The 12,784-nt window shown below is 49.4% G+C and overlaps 1 protein-coding gene across 3 annotated transcripts in view; it reads right to left on the minus strand.

Moving 5' to 3' along the window:
• Nucleotides 1-6,196, minus strand: part of KLF7 (KLF transcription factor 7) — a 59,639-nt gene extending 53,443 nt beyond the window's left edge. For 2 of the 3 annotated variants that reach the window (XR_008577665.1, XM_054830196.1), the window contains exon 1: nucleotides 5,623-6,070. Coding sequence is in view for 2 of the 3 variants with exons in the window: in XM_054830196.1 (XP_054686171.1) it covers nucleotides 5,623-5,724 (102 nt within the window). In the remaining variant the exon portion in view is untranslated. Of the gene's footprint in view, nucleotides 1-5,622; nucleotides 6,071-6,160 lie in introns of those variants that run through there. The other variant, XM_054830194.1, reaches the window with a different exon arrangement.
• Nucleotides 6,197-12,784: the final 6,588 nt, after the last annotated feature.

Here is a 12,784-nt window from a genome sequence, read left to right on the forward strand (position 1 = left end):
TCACTTCCCTATAACACGTTTCCCAATGCGGAATGGAGAAGCAACACGGTGGATGTTTCTCAGCTGAGAGTCATTTGACAAGGCCTCAAAAAATACAATATCCAGAAGATAGTTTGCCTTCACCCTGGAGAGCTTAAGTGTGAAATTACTGCCTGGAACTGAAGACTTTCTGCCATTTCCACATGGAAGTATCACACTGCAGACTAGCTATATATCATGATTTTTATGTAGCCTACTCTAAGCTATGCATTGCCTATTCAATAGGACATACAGAAAGGTGTAGGCTTGGGGGAGGGGAGGTTTAAGCATCCCAAACAAATAAGAGAAAATATTTTCTAGTTGAGTACCCACATTATGATTGTGCATTGCTTAAAGGTATTTATCCCATTTCAAAATCACTTGACACAAGTCACACGTATAATAAGCTATTTTAAGACCTGTAACATGGATCGCAGGGCTCTACACTTTCATAATGCCAAGAAATAATCATTTATAACAACAGATTCTGTAATTAAGGAATCATAAAACAATAAAGACAGCAGTTTCAAGTTTGTCTTTCCTCTCTTTCTCCGTCTCTTTCTGTGAGGTGACAGGAGCATGCTTTCAGCACATGGAGCAAGCAGAGAGCCTGCAGGTATAAATGGACCAGCGCTCAGAGTCTGAAATACACTGCATTACACATGTGGCTGTTCTTGGAAGTCAACCATTTCTGCAAGTTATTCTCAAGAGGCATGATGTACTATAAGCACTTAAGAAATGTGTTACTCTGTGACTAGAACCAAGATGAAATAGCAATATTAAAAGAGATGGTTTAGTTTATGTAGTGGCCAACTATGCCATTAAACTAGAACAATGGAGACAATGGGGAGGCAGAAATGTTCTCCAGTGTGATTTATTCCTTTCCAGTAGCAGTGGAAATTTTTCCTATAGGCCTGAAAATGACCCTGTCTGCCAAGTAGAAGTCAGCATTAAGATGTAAGAGTTCTGCTAGATTAGTCACCTCGGGATACTCTGCTCACACAGCACAGGGATCTCAAAGATGGGTCAGAATGGGTCAAAACTCAGCCTCCCAAGCCCCGCAAAGACTGTGCCTGAACATCGTTGTTGTCAGTCACTTCAGAAGGAGGGAAACTGAGGCTTGAAGAATTGATTAAAAATACTCAAAGAAGGCTCTACAACAGAGTCAAGAGCAAAACAAAGGCTTCCTTGATCCTATGTTTTACAGGAAGCGTGCATCTTCCTTGGAAGGATCATTGTTTGCTGCAGCTGAGAGCAACCAGGTCAGCCAAGGCAAGAGGAAATGTTATCAGGCAGTGGTTATCAGGCAAACAATATAATGCCATTTCCACTTCTCCCAGCCAATTAGACCTGTTCTGCCTGATGACACATGTGGGAAAGGCTGCCTCTTTTGGAATAAACCAAGGTTTGGGACCTAAGCCCTGCTGATTTTTTACACCTGCATCAGCTACACACATGGTGACCCTGTACATCTACCTGCTCTTTGTGTTCCTGTGCTCTGACATTACGGGAATTGCCATGCTAGATGCTGCCCTATGGCCCCCACAGACTATGAAGGGAGCCCCAAGATGTCTCCTGATCAGACACCTTCTCCACACAAGGACAGTGAGTCCACAGTCCTCCAAGGGGCTTATGGAGAAGGATAATAGGGATGGTTTTAAATGTTACCCCTAGGAAGAGACATATCTGACTACAAAAGATGCGTTCTGCACACTGATCTTTTAATGATCTCCCAAAAGGACACTGCGAAGGCCCAGCAGGAAGAACAGACTGAAGCCCCGTGTCCAGCCCTTCCCAATTCTCAGCCCTGCTCTCCCCCTCTTTGCAGCCTGGCACACTGACAGTGGGACCACGTGTAGCTGCACGGGTTACACTCCACACAGTCGCCTCCCTCAAAAACAGCCTCCTACCCACTTCCTTCCTCTGCAGAGTATCGAGGCATTCTTCGGCCTCGTGCTGTCTCTCCCAGCAGTCTGGATCCAATCTCAGGGATGCCACATCAGACAGCTACCCCTGAGCAACAGCACATGTGGCCAGAGGTCCTCTCGCTGCACCGCAGCAGCCACGCAGGTGCTGAAATCTCTGCCCCACCCTCCCCACCCCTTGCCGGTCCCGAGCTGCAGTCAGCTCACAGGGACAGAGAGCAACTAGGATGGTTCAATCAGAGCCAGGATGAAGCGCCAGGCAGAAACATACAGATGCTGATGTATCAGCCAGCTGACATACAGCAAATGCCTCATTTTCCAATGCACGGAGCCCACCTCTTCCTTTAATACATCTCAGTGCCGTGGCAGCTCAACACTGCTGGAAAAGCTAAACAAAGACTAAATAAAGTTCTCTCTCTTCAGATGAAGTTGTGCTATGAATTACTCATTAGATGCTGACCTCCCCACTCCAAGAAAAAACCCTCCTGACCTCAAACGTGTTTTGCCTGAAGGAGTACACCCAATGCTGACATAGTGAAGCTAAGCTTCCGCTGCCTAAAAACCAAGCCCTCCCTTCCCAATGTGTTTTAAAATAACATGAAACACATCATGGATTCAGTTCCAGCTTCCACTTCAGGTATTTCCACTTCTACAATGTAAACTACGTCCAGGATGGAGTGAGGGGGTTTTTTGTTTAAAAAAAAACCCCACAAAATCTGGGGGTTTTGGACATACTGCTGGGTTGCTCTCATTCAACTCCAATGCTAATTGTCCAAAGCACAGACACCAAACTTGCCCACATTTCTCTTGCATTGGGAAGGAAAAAAGGGAGAGAAGATCAGCTGACTGCATGCAAGCATTTAGCAACTTGCCCGTGCTGTCAGTGCCCTCCGTGAGTGATGGGTGTTTCACAATCAGAAATATGAGCAACTGCCCCAGCTGTGTAGTCCTCAGCCAGCAGCTACAAAAGTGTGGTCCAGACTCAGGAGAAAAGGAAGACAGGACTGTATCCACACTTGCACCCCAAGGCGTACTCTTGATTTTCAGTGGGGCAAGTACATCATTTATGGTGTCACAGTGGACACCATTTCTAGGAGCAGGAACTGGCATGGACTAACCTCTCCACATCAAGCACTAGTAGCTGCTACTCACAAAACGACTGGAGCTAACAACATAAAAAGGAAGTCTGCTCTTGACCCACACAACTTCCCCCTTTTTAACAGAGTGAAGTAATCTCCCAGGGCACATTGCTTTGCTGCTGGGAGCAGCACTGCTCTGGAGCCTCTGTGGAGCTCAGGTATGGCACCAGAGCTCTTCATGGGAGCAGAGGCAAGACCTATTCAAGTGTTTTCACTCAAAATTAAAGCTGCTGCTTCCCAATCCTGATGCTTCCTGCAGGGATCAGTCACTGCCCAGTCAGCTCTCTTGCCCAGGGTCTCGACTGCAGCCTAACAGTTTTAAGGGGTACCTTTAAGAAACACACACACGTGCACACACATGCCTGGTCACAAAGTTGCTACGGTTTGCCTAAAATAAATAAATCCCCAAGACCTGGCTACATTTGCAAATGATTCAGAAGAATGAAATTGGGGTCTCTGTGTCGGTGGGTCTGCCAAGCCCGCGTGACAGCATGCTCTATACAGCCAGCTTCAGCTGCTCCCACCACCGATACATCGGTTTTGCTCCCCGTTGTTTGCAAGGAGAGTCCAGGCAGCAACAGGGGAATAAAAACAAACTGTAAATACAGGATGTATTATGAAACATCAGGCACTGGTTGGAGGATTTGAGGGGAAATAAGGGAAAATGTAATAAATTATTTTCAACTTCTCTTTTCAAACATATGTGGAGAATCAGTGGGGTTTAACCAGGGAAGTGTGAGTTTAAATTTCACAATAGTAACAGTGGGCTTGGGTAGGTACATTGCACTGTATAAAACAAACTGCTGCTCTTCCACGCGTAAAAGAAGGCAGCAGGAGACAGAGTATCACACACAGTACTGCCTAAAGCATGCTGGCTATGTCAACAGATTATCTCGCTTTGGACTGTCTGGACTGTTACTAATATGCAACTGAATATGCAACTGATCCAACAATAACGATGCTATGAAATTATTTTTTAAAATGAAATTATTAACCTCTTCAGTTTAATTAGCATGTTAAAAATATAAAAGGAAAGCAGATGTGACCATCATGGATGTGCGAGCTGAATATTAATAACAAAAAGCATCCCCTCCCCCTTGGAGGATAAAGCAAAGTTGGATCAGTCATTTTGCGAATTAAATCCTGAATGCATTCGCGCTGTAGCTGTCAATAAACCTCTCGTGTGTATGCACATACGCACACAAAACTGAAGCCAAAACAATTTTACTAGGGTAAACCTTTAAAGATCCAGCCCTGGTCCAGCTGGATGACAATGCTACAGCCCAAGTGCTCCCCTGAAGCCCTACCATCCACATTTCTCCCCACAAAAATGAAACGAACATCCCAAACTGTCACTTACTGGAGACCTAAAACACACTACCCTTATGCTAGCCAAGACTAAGGTGGACGCTGGCAAGATGAAATCCAGTAGCTTGTTATTCTTATACTGATAGTGCCACGGGTCCGTGCGCTGCATTAGCACCACATGTCATCCCAGCCACACTCCACTATTCCTACCCACCAGCGGGTTCTTTTTTTTCTTTTAAAGAGACACTAGTTTCCAGAATTTTGTCTGGCGTATCACCTCTGCCAGAAAACTACATCAAGAAATAGGATTGTCTCACAATGTCCTGCCCTAACAAGGAATCCTGTCTTTCCTTTTCCCTCAGTATTCTAGCTGATAACTATTTATAGATCTATAAATTTGGGCTCATAATTCATTTTATACAACTCTTTTCTCTGTAACCTACTCTTCTCCTTGGTCTTATTTATTCACGCCACCAGTCATCATTTTAATGCTTTTGTAATACTTGATTTCCATCTTTAAAGTATCCTAATTCTGTCTGCATATTAACCCTACGGTGCCTCAAAACACGGTGGTTTACTGGAACCAGCCTAAGGCGTCATTGTTTTAAGATACAGCAAGAAGTGTGTGTTTCTCCCCACCTTCTAAAAAAAAAAAAAACAGGCAAGGAAAAAAAGAAAAAAGAAAAAGAAGTCATCTCCCTAGGTACAGAATTCAGCCTAAAAGCTTTTGCTAGTGCTTCCACATACCTGCCCACCCCCCATCTCTAATTTAAGCTACGATTTTTATTGACATATACTAATTACCTGAAAATAAGAATGATCTATTCCATTTCCACCAGCTGCCAGTTGTCAGCACTGGCTGGAAGTGATCAGCCTTGTTTAAAAGAATGAAAAAAAAAAATCTAAGCTCAAAAATAAAACAAAAATAGTCATCATAAAAACAAAACACTAAAGAATGCCACCGGATCTCAGGTGCTGCCAGGCGTGCTCAGAAAGGACTGAAGGCAGACAGATTTGAATGGACTGCTCGGTCTGTCATGGCAAAAAATATAGAGATTTAAAGGTCTACCCACGCGGAAAAAAAAAGAAAAAAAAAGAAAAAAAAAAAAGAACCACCGAAAAAAAACCAACCCTGAATTAAAGAACAAAAATAAAATAAAGTCAGAAATGCAGCCCCAATGCATCGACTGTCTGCGCTTACGAGATTTACAGGAGTAATTTAAATGATTCACCTGCTGCCAGTTTTCCTCCAAGGATGGCAAAGCTGAGAAGTAGCCGGTGTCGTGGACAAGCTGGAGTTCCTGGAATATACTATAACTAGCCAAGACATCCATGCTGCTGCTGAGCAAGACCCTTTCTTTCTGCTTTTGTGTGTGTTTGTTTGCTCGGGTGGGGGGTTGTTTTTGATCATAAAAAAAAAGAAGGAGGAAAATCAACCAATGATAGATCCAGCGTCCCTTTGGCTTTGTTTTGTTTCAGTCACACTTTAAAAAAAAAAAAAAAAAAAAAAAGAGAAAGAGAGAGAGAGAGAATCAGCGCAGAGGGACGGCGAGGGCCGGGGGCCGGGCCGAGGAGGACGAGAGGCGCCGGCGCGCACCGAGCACCCCGCGGCCGCCGCACCGGGGCACGTCCCCGCCGCCGCCGCGCACCGCGCAGCCCCGCGCCGCGGCCATGCGCGCTCGCGCCCTCCCTCCCCGCCCCCTCCCCTCTTTATTTTCGGGAGACCACATCCCCCCTCCTCCCCCCCCCCCCTCCCCGTTTTCCTCTCACCCTCCCTCGGCAAACCCGGCCCGGCCCCCCCACGGCCGCCGCCGCCTCACGGCCGCCTCACGGCCGCCTCACGGCCGCCCCGCCCCCGGCCCCCCTCCCGCGCGCAGCCGCGCGGCCCACTCAGGCAGCGCGTGACCATGTAGGGTAAACGGCGGGGCGGGGGGGGCGGGCCCGCGGCGCGCCTGAAGTCACTGTCGCCCAATGGCGGCGCCGCTCAGGGCGCTGGGGGCGGCACCGGACGGTCGACGGCAGCGCCGATTGGCCGGCAGCGCGGCTCCCGCCTCCTCCCCGCGGCCCGCGAGGCGGTGCGCGGCGAGCTATTTTTAGGGTGCTATATAAAGGGGCGGCGAGGCGCGCGGCAGCGGTAGAGCGCGGCGCGGGCGTCCGCAGTTACCGGTATCGGCGGGTAAACCGCTGCTCTGGAGAGGCGTTCGGGGCGCTGAGCGGGGCGGCCACCCCTCCGCCGGCCGAGGGGCCGCGCACCTGGTGCCTGCCGAGCAGCCCGCGCTGCCCGCAGCCGTGCGCCGCGCTCCAGCCACCGGCGCCCCGGTTCCCGGGGGCGGAGGGTGGCCAGACCGAGAAAAGCGCTTTCCCCCCCCCCCCCCGTCACAGATGGCTAGGGAAGATGCACAGCTGATGAGGGTGTTGGAAGGGGATGGAGTGGGAATATACCTTGAGCGGGAGCAGGCAGTGTAAGGAGCACGTGCTCGGTGTCTGTGCATTGAGACTGCAGCAGCCCAGGCTGTAAGGCACGGGCAGTGCTGAGTGTTAGTCCAGCCAGGAGTATCTCCAGAAATGCTTGTGTGCTTATTAAGGCATCTGTTGTGGCATTTAACCAGGCTTAGCTGTGAGCTGAGTGCTCCTTGAGGGTTCGTTTGGGTTGGCTAATGAGCTGTTTGACCTTAAATGGTTAGTGTGGTGCAGAGCTTCCCCAAAATTGCTCTGGCACTGGGTGCAGTTGCACTTCTGCTTTTGGAAGGATTGCAGAACTGAGTGTGCTCATTTCAGGATGGGGGGGGGGTGTCCAGTAATAGAATAAATAAGTTCTCTTTGCTCTGAAATTCAGAGGGCCCTGCAGTCCCATTGGTTATGTTGCCAGAGCCATATCTAGCCATTGGGCTGCTGGATGAGCATCCCCTGGTGCCCTTTTATGGGGGGCTGTCGGCTGTGTGAGTTAGATTGGGTATCAGGGCAAGTAGATGCTGCCAGGGGTTGTTAACCTATCTGGTTTTAGAGCAGTTGCACCACACTTTTCTTGCCTTAGGTGACTGAGATGTCTCTATGCGCTATTGTCTTCCTTCTGCAACCAGGTGAGAGTGCCTGGGCCTGGCCTCAGCTGGTGTGAATTGGTGCAAGGCAACTAGTATATGTGTCTCATCCCAAGTGTCCCACTCAGATTGATGTGAAAGTATGATGCAGCAAAAATTATCAGTGATAATTAGTTCATGGCATGTTTTCTTTCTGGGTGATGAAGACAAATTACCTTTTCCAAGACTGGATCCATGATAACAGTTTTGAAAGCCATCTTTGAAGAAAGCTGCTCAGAATAAACCTCTAAAGAAAGTCCAGATAATGGCTGCACCAACCACAAATTCTTGTAGGTGCTGGCAAGCAACATTGCTGTAACTAGAATGAAGCAGAGAAAGCATTGCACTCTAGTATGAGGAGTCAAAATCTAGAGGGGAAAGGGGAAAATGAAGCTGTTGCCAAAGGAACTGTGGTAATCGGGAGAGACTGGATGTAGGCAGTTTTCTCAAATAAATGGTCTCAGCTCTGTAAAAACATTTTTGTTTGGGCGCTTGCATTCCAGAAGCAGCGGGAGGGCTCGTGGGAGCTGTTGCCCAGGCTTTGCCCCTGAGGCTGCGGGTCTGGACAGTCCAGGGACAGCTCACTTGAAGACGGCTGTCTCCTGTGAGCTGCTTGTGCAAACGATGCCTGTTTCCCAGCCTTCACCTGGGGACCCATAGGTTGTCTCAAACAGGACCATCTCCAGCACCTTCAGCTTAGCAGAAAAGCTAGGCGTGAGGCTGGATGCGAATAATAAACTGCTCTTTCTCATAAATACACCCATAAATGTGCAAAGGTATGTGTTGGTGGGAAGATGAGAGGCAAGGTTAGCGCGGTGAGCGCTGCTGGAGAGGTCTTACAGACCATCGTTACCAATTCCAAGCATGCCTTGATCTGGCAAAGCGACGCCTTTCCTGGGCACCTTGGGAAGGGAAAACTCAAGGACAGGAGAGGAGAGAGCTGGACTAAGGTGGTCAGATCTGGAAAGGATCAGCACTTGGTTATCATAACAAAGCTCCTGTACAGAGAGGGTTATGCAAAAAATACCTGCTTCAGAAAAAGCTTTCAATAAGCATTTGTCCTTAAGAGCTTGTCAGAACAAGGCCGTATGCATATGCAGAGGCTCGTTCTGACCTAGGCAAGGAAGTAGAGGACAAAAGCAGTGTAGGTTTATGGTATGAGCTACTTACGTGTTTTTGTCTTCAAATTCTATAATTCCTGTGGCTGAAAAACATTTTGGTGCTATACTTCTGGCCTCGTTTAGCATAACTACCATTTTAATATGTAGAAAGTTTAGTGTGCTGATGTCCAGGCTCCCCCCTAACACTCGTGTGAGAGGAGACCTGGCCTGTGCAGGCTGTGAGTTGCTCATGCGTTGGTTTATTGCAAAGCTGGGTGTATAGAGGCAGCCCAGGAGTCCCCTCTGCTGTGATAGTCACCTCTGCTTGCTACTGGGTAGCTCTCATTTGAATCAATTAAAATCTTTCTACTCGTCTATTTTATCTTGAACTTTCTGCTAAACGCATGTCCTGTAGGAACAGCCACTTCTCCACCCTCAGGGTGAAGGTGTTCCCAGTTGTGGAGCTCAGCTGCTTTACACCAGCAAAGAGCCCAGCCCGTGCCCAGGTTGCACCGTAACTGATGGCCAGATCCGGTGAGCAGATGCTGGTCTGCTGCTCTGGCTGGCTTCAGGAGGAATTGTGTCTGAGGGCAGGATTTTGGCTGTGAGCCTTGAGGTGAAGAGCTGGGCTACAGATCTGGCCGCTTGCCTGTGTGGTTTCCAGGCAGACATTGCATTTTTATTGTCTTGGATATTTTGCTTTGGAGGTCAGTCGAGAAAGCAGAAGGGGGTTGTCACTTGGCAGAAGTAGAAAAGTCTAGACAAAAAATGAATGTGGTGATACGCTGGGTATAATGCTGTCGGTCCAGCGCCCGAGGTAGCATCTACCTGTGCTAACCCAGAGGTAATGGAAGGCAATTTCTGCCAAGCTCTCTTTTGTTTCCCAGGCTGTACTGACCTTACGCTTGGCAGATAGCCACTTTCCCTGCTCCGGCTGAACCACACCATCCATCGTGGAGAGCAACGCAATCGGACGTGGAGGAGGAGCAATACCTCCCCACTGCTATACAGCTGGGCTCAAGGGCACAGAGGACTACACAGAAATGCAGGCAAAGGGTGCAGGCTGGACCTGCAGGGAGTAAGGATGGGCATTTCAGCCATAGCACAGACTTGTCCTGTAATGGGTAAAGAGAATAGCCTGGATGGGGAGAGGATTTTTTAGGCCAGCCCCGAACTTCATTCCTGTGACTTGCTGAAATGTTGGGAAGATGCAGGGAGGTGGCATGGCTGGTTGTGCAATAGCGACGCTGGGTCTTGGCACCCGGAAAAGAGAAGGAGTCGTATTTTTGGCATCAAGGGGCAATAGGAGTGATTAGTCCTAGTGAAAGGAAAGAAAATATCCTTGTTCCTTCTGCTTTTCTAGAGAAAGAGGAGAGGTGACTTCAGTGTTTTCTGGGAAGAACTTGAATTTCTTGTTGCTTGCCCCAGGACCTCTGGCAACAACCTCTTCTACCTTCTCCAATTTGGGAGCGCGGAATCACCCCCTGCACTTGGCTGGGTCTCTGCAAGCCCCTGGTGTGCACAAAATCACAATTTTGGTCACTCTGATTGCTTTCCCGTGGGATGTTTCCAGCCCCACTGCCCCCAGGAGCAATGGCAGGGGGTGCATAGCGGGGACCTGACAAGGAAGGCTGATTTGCCTGTTGGGTTTGTGTTTCATTGCTCTGGTTTGGGCAGTGACAAGGTGCCATAAAGCCATTGGGTAGTATATCAATTTATAGTTTAAACATTTCACTGGATACACTCCTTTTGGTACCAATGAAACAGCTACACAGCTCCTGATGCAGTTTTAAAGCCCGTGGTCTCCTCTGTAGTCAACAAAAGTGTTAAAGCACTTTCTCCAGGTGTCTAAGCTATCCGTTTCTTCTACCATTACATCTGCATGTTAGGCTACCAGCTGCATCTCTTCCTTTCCCCATCTCAAATGGAGAGCTAATACAATTTTCCTGTGCTTAAAACCTGCAACAGGGATGTTCAAAGGTGTTGGTTCTTCAGTCAGCGTCCCTCCTGGAGAGGAAGAGGCTGTGCCTCCAGGTCGGTAGTGTTGAGGTTGCTGCTGATTGTAAAGCCTTGCAAAGTTCAAAGGGGAGGAAGAGCACTCAGAAGCCTGCTGGAGCGTGCTTGGATTTGCAGCTGCACCCTCTCCAGGAGTGGATGCAGAAAGCTATTGCCAGGGGAGTGGAGGACTCGTGGTGGTGGTTTACGGCCAGGTGGCATGGCTGGAAGAGGCTGCCAGAGGCACAGCAGGAGAGCTCAAAAGCCACCCTGCTGTTCAGAGTTGCCACTTCCCAATACACAAATGTGCCTGTGCATCTGTGTCCATGTCTGATGAGAACCAAAACCCCAACAGCCATCGAGCAGCTGAAAGACAACTTCCTTTCCCAGCATGAAACATCTCTGTGCAGGCCCCAGACATCCCCCGTTCCCCTTCCAGCTGGATACCTCCCACCCTCCCAACCTCTTGCCTCCTCCTCAGACCTCAGTTTCCTGGAGAAAGCTCCTTCTGTTGGCCCCATGTCCTTCTCCCATCCCTGCACACCAGCATTTCAGTGACCTGGAGAGTAGTTGGGTATTTCATGCTGCCTTCTGGAGGTGCAGCCCAAAGGCACAGGCTGCAGAGGTGGCTTCCCTTCCCGTCTCCGTCCGCGGGAGCAGCGTGGCTGTAGCTCGCAGCCATCACCCTCACCGGCGCTTGGCTCTGCCTGGATAGGACACACTGTGAAGCAGGGTGGTGGCATCTCCGTGCTGGGCCTGTGTGGGTGGAGGTGCCTCCTGGCCTCCGGTGAGCCACAAGCTGCTCCCCAAATCTGCAGCAAGGGAAAGGGACACCAGAGTGTGGCACAGCAGGTTCCTGTGCCTCCCCGTCTTCCTAAAAACAGGCACCATTTGGCTCCCCGCCCTTTCAAGTCAGTGCCCTGCGGACATTGCAATGGGTTTAATTGCAGGGCAGCTAACGAGCACCCTCCAGGATGGAGATGAATGGGTTTAGCCCATAATCATAGCTTAGGGCATCTAAAAGTCTCAGTGGACTTTGCAAGTTGATCACTGGCCAGATACAGAAGATGTTTGGTGGGAAAGCAGGATGTGCCATCCCGAAGCGGAAGCGTTATCCAGCTGAGTTCTCTGGGCTGAGACAGAAAACAAAGCCCGGCGCTTCAAGGAAGGTTAGAAATTGTAGCTGAACGGGCCTGATCTGGATCTGGCCTGGAGGCTTTGACCCCCTGTGCTGAAAAGGCACCGAGCGCACTCAGCATGTAACAGGATTGAGTTTCCACTTTGGGGAAGGAGTCTTCATCTGCTGTGGTTTGTTCATGTGCTCTAGGGCCTTTGTATTCCTTGTAATCATTTTTACCTTATGGCTGTGGCTGTTCGTGTTAGGATCGGTCTCTGTCTCCCAGTTTCCAAAGCGAGGACACAAAGCAGTGCTGTCTGGGAGAGCACTGCAGTTACGCTCGGAGCTGGGTGGTGATGGATCAAAGTGTCAGATAGGTACGACCCCAGTGCTACCAGTGGGAGATGCGATCTTCTTTGGGTCCCACCGAGAGCTCTGAACCCATCTGGATGTGGACTCTGCTGTGTTTCGAGTCCTCCCTTCTGCCCAAACTGATCTGTGTGTTTCTGAACCTCTTGGCAAGGGCAGTTATCATTGCTATTCTGTCGGTGTTCAGCATCTGACATACAGTCTCTGATCATATTAGTAGGCTCTCAGGTACTTCTATGGTACAAATAATAAATAATAATGAGCTGCAAGGAAGACCTCTGAGTCTCGGGCTCAGCCTGGACTCTTGCAGCTTCCACCCGAGGTGTCCACTTTGTAGGCCCTCCTGGGCTGGTGCCGCTGGCAGTGCGGCACTGCTCTGGAGAGTGGCCTGGGAGGGGGGTCCCAGCAGCCTTGGGAGGTGCTGTGCGGCTGTCAGCAGATGTGGGAAAGACACGTTTTTGTGCTGCATTTCTGAGTTGGTGGCCTTTTAATGACCAAGTTGGATTACGCTCAGGTAATTTATAGGAAACCTTACAATAAAATAGGAGTATACTGGCATGGTTCAGCAGATGGTAACTGGGGACTGGTTTGTGTTATTACACACATCACTCTGGACAAAGTGTTGGTTTGTCGTGGCTTTAGCCAGCAAGAGCCCTTTTAAGAAGAGCTGTCATCGCAGCAAGGGGGGCTTGCTGTGCACGGCTCTTCTGCGGCACCGCAGCAAACACCCGCGGCA

The sequence above is a fragment of the Grus americana genome, chromosome 6 (genome assembly GCF_028858705.1).
Source record: "Grus americana isolate bGruAme1 chromosome 6, bGruAme1.mat, whole genome shotgun sequence".
Classification (NCBI taxonomy): Eukaryota; Metazoa; Chordata; class Aves; order Gruiformes; family Gruidae; genus Grus; species Grus americana.